The 7634-nt window shown below is 41.6% G+C and overlaps 1 protein-coding gene across 1 annotated transcript in view; it reads left to right on the top strand.

The window, feature by feature from the left end:
• Positions 1–7634, top strand: part of fra10ac1 (FRA10A associated CGG repeat 1) — a 21262-nt gene extending 13628 nt beyond the window's left edge. The window contains exons 9-14 of the mRNA XM_017436486.3: positions 262–375; positions 4391–4433; positions 4529–4659; positions 4823–4876; positions 6327–6411; positions 7476–7634. Coding sequence (XP_017291975.1) covers positions 262–375; positions 4391–4433; positions 4529–4659; positions 4823–4876; positions 6327–6411; positions 7476–7518 — 470 coding nt within the window. The 3' untranslated portion in view covers positions 7519–7634. The remainder of the gene's footprint in view (positions 1–261; positions 376–4390; positions 4434–4528; positions 4660–4822; positions 4877–6326; positions 6412–7475) is intronic.

Raw genomic sequence — 7634 nt, 5'->3', positions numbered from 1 at the left:
GAGATAGGGTGAAGATGGGTGAAGGAGAGCTGCAGGGTTGCAAGTTTTTGGGAGATTTTGTCTGAAATTCTCAAGTCCTGTAATAAAAGTTTTGTCTCTGTTTCGGTTCGGTTTTCTACCTTTTCCTCTCTGCTATTTCAGCATTCAGCGTAAATATAAACGAAGAGAATAAATGTCAGCCAGTGTGACATAAATATATAACTACAAGTTTTTCGAGAATACTGTAAATGCTTGAACGTGCGGACAACGTGTGTCTTTCAGGGCAGTTCCAGTGTGGGAACAAGCGGTGTGAAAAGGAGGAAGGCCTGAAAAGCTGGGAGGTGAACTTCGCTTATGTCGAACACGGGGAGAAGAGGAACGCTTTGGTCAAACTCAGTAAGATATTAAAAAGGCTTTAAAAGGAAAAGATTTATTGAGCATGTGTGAGCATAATTGTGCGTCGGCAGAAATGCGCCCGTCTGACACCCAACCCGTAATAACACTCCGATGTGTCATACTGCAGAGAATCGCGTTAAAATTACAGTAATTTGAGGATCCACGAGTCAGAGCTAAGTCAGTTAAGTAGGCAATGACAGATTATTTTAACGAGCTAAAGTGACAGGTCACTTTCAGACACGGTGTTTATATTCGACTCAAAGATTTCCCAGGTTCTGCTCTTTTTAAACCCAATTCTGGGACAGTAAAGAAACGAGCCCCGGCAACCCCCCCCAGTAAGTGGTTGAACTGTTAAAGATGTTGAAATGACAAAAAAGAAAAAAAAAAAAAGAAAAGAGGACGATAATGTCATCATGGTTTAAAGAGATAGTTAAAATCTTTTGAAATGTTATGAACAACCTCAGTTTCGTTAAATGGAATGTAATTTTGACCACCCTGATGAGCTAATGGCTAGTCTGAGTGGGGCCAAAACCAAAGAGGGTTGCTGCCATCTTAAAGCAACATCAGTCACAAGTTTTAACAGCAATTCATGCAGAAGCTATTTTATAAATGCTTACTTTGCTGTCAGTTTTGCATTTACGGTTACTAACTTAGAGTGGCAGCAGCAGCTGACTGTAGCACTTCTGGTTCATCCTGGGGACACTGTCAGCAGGAGTATCATAATGCTTCCAATTCTGGCCCTGGTCAGATTAGTCGAAAACCCAATATCTATAACACATATGTCAGAGTCAAGGCCCGCGGGCCACATCCGGCCCGCGAGAAGGTTTTTTACGGCCCCTGGGATGATCTTGATTTATTATTAGAACCAGCCCGCAGACCGCAGCAAGCCAGCGGCCCGCAGATCTTTTACACGCACCAATACTACATTTCCCGCAATGCAACGGTGACGCACCGAGCAATAGGCTGCTTCATTTCAGTGTTTATTAGCACAGCAGTCGCCAGCATAACTGTAAAATTAACTTTCAGATACCCATCAAAAATGGCAAAAAGGAAGGTGGACACTGAGAACCGGGGGTTTCAAACAAGGTGGGAGTCGGAGTATATGTTCACGGAGGTAGCTGGAAAACCTGTGTGTCTTCTGTGTGGAGAAAGTGTGGCGGTACTGAAAGAGTATAATCTGAGACGACATTATGAAACGAAACACGCGGACAAAAACAAGAATATGGACATGGAACAAAGGCTACAGAAGGCCGAGGAATTAAAACGAGGCCTCAAATCTCGACAGGCTCTGTTCAAAAAAGCCAAATCACAAGGCCAGGCTGCTGTCAAGGCCAGTTTTATTTTGGCAGAAGAGATCGCTAAATCAGCCCGGCCATTTACGGAGGGGGATTTCATCAAAAACTGTATGATTAAAGTTTGTGACGAAGTTTGCCCAGAAAAAAGGCAACTCTTTTTAAATGTGAGTCTGAGCAGAAACACCATTGCCGAGCGAGTAGACCAGTTGTCCATCAATCTAAAAGAGCAGCTTGTGAAAAAGGGAAAAGATTTCATCGCATATTCCTTGGCTGTGGATGAGAGCACCGACATTTCTGACATTGCCCAGTTGTCAATTTTCATCCGCGGAGTGGACTCCAGCCTAAGCGTGACAGAGGAGTTTTTGGCTTTACGTCCTATGCATGGCACAACTACGGGGCATGATTTGTATGAAGAGGTGTCAAGATGTGTAAATGAGATGGAGCTGCCTTGGGAAAAACTCGTGGGTTTGACAACCGACGGAGCACCTGCGATGTGTGGACACAGGAGCGGACTGGTGGCGAAGATACGGGAAAAGATGCAAGAGGAAAACGCGACAGGTGAGCTGGCAGCTTATCATTGTATCATACACCAGGAAGCGTTGTGCGGTAAAGCCTTGAAAATGGAACATGTAATGAGCATCATCACACGCGCAGTTAACTTTATCAGAGCCAAAGGTTTAAATCACCGCCAGTTCAAGGCATTTCTGACGGAGTTAGAAACGGAGCATGGTGATTTGTCTTATCACACAGAGGTGCGATGGCTAAGCCAGGGAAAGGTGCTCCAAAGATGTTTCGAGCTTCGTGAGGAGATTTGTCTGTTCTTGGACAGCAAAGGGAAAGACACAACACAACTCCGAGACGAGATGTTTCTGTGTGAAATGGCTTTTCTGTGCGACATTACGAGTCATCTGAATGCAATGAACTTGCAGCTGCAGGGTCGGGATCGTGTCATCTCTGATATGTACAGTACAGTGAAGGCATTTAAAACCAAACTGACTCTGTGGGAGACGCAGATGCGGAAAGAAAATTTGAGCCACTTTCCCAGCTGCCAGACCATGAAAGAGAAGCTCTCTACCAGTGCGTTCCCGAGCGCACAGTTTGCTGATAAAATAGGTATGCTTTCCGCTGACTTTCGACGCCGATTTGCTGACTTTGAAGCACAAAAAAACAGGTTTGAACTGCTCGGTAATCCATTTGCTGTTGACGTGGAAAGCTCACCACCAAACCTCCAAATGGAGTTGATTGACCTCCAATGCAATGATGCACTGAGGGCAAAATATGCGGCAGTGGGTGCTGCGGAGTTTGCCCGTTTCCTCCCCGACACAATGCCCCAGCTGCGCATCCAGGCTGCTCAAACGTTGTCTATGTTTGGCAGCACATACCTGTGTGAACAACTGTTTTCTTTGATGAACCTGAACAAAACATCACACAGAAGTCGACTTACTGCTGAACACCTTCACTCAATTCTGAGGATTTCCTCAGCTCAGAGCCTTACCCCGAACATTGATGAACTTGTGGAAAAGATGGGACACCACCAAGTATCACCCTCAACCTCAAACAAGTGAACATTACTGTGCAATCACATATTTAGAGTTTTTACTCAGTTCAAGTTTAAAAGTTAAAGTTTAATATTTGTTTTCACTGCATGTTACTTCTCCTTGAGGAAAGTGTTGTTTTTGATTAATAGATTTTTGCACTTTATTTTATTGTATTTCAATCCAATTATATTTTAAAAATATTTCAGTTGAGTGGATGATAGAAAATTGCTATTATTTTTTTCTTTGAAGTAAATTTAGCCCACTTTTGCTAAAATAGAAAATATAGGCTACTGATGGTGCCTTGAATAATACAGGTTTCTTTCATTTAATGTTCATGTTATGGGGATTTTTATATAAAGGAAATTTGTCTTTTGTGTCTGTTGAAAATTAAAGATTACTGACAGAGCCATAAGAAAATATTGCTTTATTTATCTGATCATTTTGGAATATATTTGTTAGATTTTCAGTAGGTTCAATTAGGTTCACTAGACTATATGCGTCATTTAAAAAAATTTCAATGAACATTCAATCAGTCCGGCCCTCGGCTTGTAGCTAAATTTTTTATTTGGCCCTCCGTCCATTTGACTTTGACACCCCTGATCTATAATATATATATATATATATATCTATAACAGGTAAGATATTAACTGTTCTCTGTTGAGGTAAGGCTGTCTAGGCAAAAATGTTAGAAAGTATTGTTTTAATAACAGAGTTGTTTTCTTATTCAGCAATCTTCCTGAATATTCTGTCGCTTGATGTTAACACCTTAAAATGAACTATGATGTCTATTATATCGCCACCATATAACATTTTAATCTAAACTACTACTTTTAAATGCATTTTGTATCCCAATGTGTGCTTTTATTTATTCTGTTAGCTTTTTTCACACTAATAATGTAATGCGAACTGAAAGTTACGCACTAAAACCACACGACAGTTTCATAGAAAATGAAACATTGCGAGTTTAAAAGAAAACGGTTTGCGTTACGAAGGCCAGTAAATTTAAGCAAACTGCACGTTTCAACCAGCAGAAATGTTTCTCAATTATTGGAATACAGACACTTACTTCATGTGCCTATTACACTGAAGCTGTTATGATAAAATTAATGGCCGTAATAACCATTAAAATATTTCAACATTACAGAGAGTGATCAGTTGTAATGATTTTTTTTTCTTTTCTAGGACTGTGCCCTGAATGCTCTTTTAAACTCAACTACCATCACAAGTAAGCCAACCTGAGTCTCAATTTGACATAAAAACGTGAGTTATTTTAGTCTCAAAGGCAGATTCTTTAGGTTCGTCTGTGTCTTTTTGTTTCAGGAGAAAAGAGGTGAAGGTAAAGACAAAAACAAAGATATCAGAGGAGAACCAGGAGCCACCGAAGAAGAGGAGCAAAAAGAGGAAGAGATCGGCTTCTCATTCTAAGAAGCACAAACACAAGAAGCGGAAAGGTGAAGCCCCTCTTCTCGACCTTGCCAAAACAAACACATCATCCTTTAAGGCTGTAATCAGATCACACGGGACAGCCTCGTGGAAAGAGCTTTGTTTACATTTTATTCCCGGAAATGACACGATTCAATCAAGACGCTCATTTTATCTGATTATTCTCTGCAGGTCACTCCACCTCTTCCAGTAGCTCAGAATCAGACTCACAAAACTCGGACAAAGGTAACGCAACTCCCTGATCCACACACACACACAAACGTTGAACAGTTCAGCCTCTTCCCTGACCTTTAGGTCGTGGCGCTCCAAACGTTTCGTGTGAAAACACCCTGACAGCTCTCACTGGAAACACACACATTAACCCTGCTGTTAATGCTAATAGACTGACAGCGGGTCTGTTTTCTCTGTTGGCTTTTTTATCTCCGCTCCACTTTTTTTTTTTTTTTTCTTCCTCTGCCTTTTTTCTCGTTCGCTGTGAGCAGCATGAAATGAAGTGTGCCTTTGCCCCCGTGTGCCTGTTTTGTTTATTCCGAGATCTTGACGGATGAGCGGGTGGGCGGGTAAAGGTGTACACAAAAGCAAATGTCCTCTGAGCAAATGTTATGTCATTTAGCTCAGCATGCATTAAGAGCCAAACACAAACACTCCTCACGACTTTTCTTTCAGTCACGTGTGTTTGAAGCCGTAGTTTTGATGTAATGTGACTGTAACGGGAAAATGTCTCATAACATTTGATCTTTTTAAACATGAAGATCTTTTTTTATTGAGAAGAAATTTACTGCCCTGCTTCTACTGAACCCAAATGCAAAGTACTTTATAAATTCAGAAACACTACTCAAAAATAAAAAAGAATAAAAATCAAACTAAACACACCCACCCACCGTATATACAGATGCAGATAAATTTGTTGGTACCTTTCCATAATATTAAGAAAAACCCAAAACATAACCATCCGCATTATCTGAATTTAACCATGTTTCGTTTAGTGCTACATTTTCAGTAACTTGATTTAAATTTACAAAGAAAGTGCAGCTAATTAAAGAAGCACAAGAATGCAAGTTGACACACAAGGTACTTCTAGTTTATACTATTTTGAGCTTGCTAAAAACAACAACAACCAAAAACTCATCAAACAAGGAAGAGGCTCTAATTGGAAAATTACGTGTTCCATTTAATAATAAGTATTTAATCTCTTACCGATGTAGTGAGCAGCTTCTTATTCTTTAAAAAAAAACAATCTAAAGAACCGTCTCACATGGAATTAAACGATGTGGCTTTACTGCATGCCATCTTCAAAGCTGAGAACACTTTTGACTCATTTTCCTTTTCTTTTGTCTAAAAAAGCAGATTTCTGTCGACACAGATCTGTTGTTAAACCTGTTTTGTTTTTTTAATAACGTGATTCACTGGCTGCACCACTTCTTTCTACCAATGTAAACTCAGACTTTGAGATAAAAAGGCTGCTGCTCTAAAAACAGTTCAGTTTTGCACCAAAAACTCCATCAAAATTAGATGTTGATGTCAAAACGTCCCAACAGAACCAAATCCGAGGTAATGAAATCAGAGTTTGCAGACTAAAAGCAGATCTGATAATGGCGGGAGATCGCTACACGTTGACCATGTTTTGCCTTCTTTAAGGTGCGATTAAAAACTTTGTGTGACTCTTTGCCAACAGACAGCGATGCTGGGAAGGAGTCAGACGGCCAATCAGAAGGCGACCACTGGCGGGGACCCGCCCCCGCAGTGGAGGAAAAGTCGAGGTGAGGTTAACAGTTAATGTTTATTTGAAAACTCGCCCCAAAAAGCTCCAAAAAACCATCGCAAACCGTTGTTGCCTCTTAGCAAACATGACTTTTTGTTCTCTAGATAGTGCAGTATTGCCCCTTTTCCACCGGCTCTAAAGGTCCCGACTCCACTCTACTCAGCTTGCTTTGTGCGCGTTTCCACCGGCATTTTTTCGAGGCCAGTCCCTGCTGTTTCGGTCCCTGCTTTGTACTAGGGCCAGCCGGGCCGACCCTGCTTTCGAGGATGGCGCAAGCTTAGCTCCTGTTCACTCATTGGTCGTGGGTGTGGTCAGATTGAAGCGTAAGAAGAGCGAAGAAAACAACGATAGACAATTTTTGGAACGGTAGCGAAGAGAGACAGCAGCAGTGGAGTCCTCACAGAAGTTTTTTCCCTGGAGCAACACAAAGGTCCAGGCTTTTCTTTCAATTATTGGTGACTGCAACATTCAGCGCCAGCTAGATGGGGTAACAAGAAACGAGAAAGTTTTTGTTGAGGTTGCAGAACAGATGGCTGGCGCTGGATACAACCGGACATCTCAACAGTGCCGGGAAAAATTTACAAAGCTGAAAAGCTTTTTTTTTTTTTTCTTCTGTTGTCTCCACAAATGCCGCCAAGTTTCGGTAGCGCACACTACGAAGTCTGGAGGTGTGGCTTTGGAGCCCCCACCCCACCCACCCACCAACACAAGGAGGCGTTCCTCTGCTACCGACCGGTGCATTTTTTACAGAGCCGAGCAGAGTAGAGTAGAGTGGGGCTGCTCAAGTAGAGCCAGTGGAAAAGGGGCATATGTAGACTACTTGTAGTTCCATAGCCTGAATGAAGCTGTTCAGGTGATCAAAGTCACTAAAACCGTGAACCTTTAAGAGGTCTGTTTGCTTTTAAAAAATGTCTGAACGCCAAGTTTCTTTGCGGCCTTTTACTGTTTGTATCGATGTTGGTTAACATGAGTTAATCATGGCCCCTCCAGTCAATTGTTTACGTCAGCACTGAGCATGACAGGAACTGACATTTCTGTGTTTTGGTTGTTTTATCTGTTTAGGGAGGAAGAGTTTGATGAGTACTTTGAAGACATGTTTCTTTGAATCCGCTGGTTTCTGCGGCAACCCTGCTGTGACTACACTTCCTTTTGTGTCTTGCAGACATTAAGTATGTTCTATTTGGGTCTTGTGTGCATGAAATAAACATAATGTTTATCCTG

The sequence above is a fragment of the Kryptolebias marmoratus genome, linkage group LG17 (genome assembly GCF_001649575.2).
Source record: "Kryptolebias marmoratus isolate JLee-2015 linkage group LG17, ASM164957v2, whole genome shotgun sequence".
Taxonomy (NCBI): Eukaryota; Metazoa; Chordata; class Actinopteri; order Cyprinodontiformes; family Rivulidae; genus Kryptolebias; species Kryptolebias marmoratus.
This window is presented reverse-complemented; position numbering and strand designations above follow the sequence as displayed.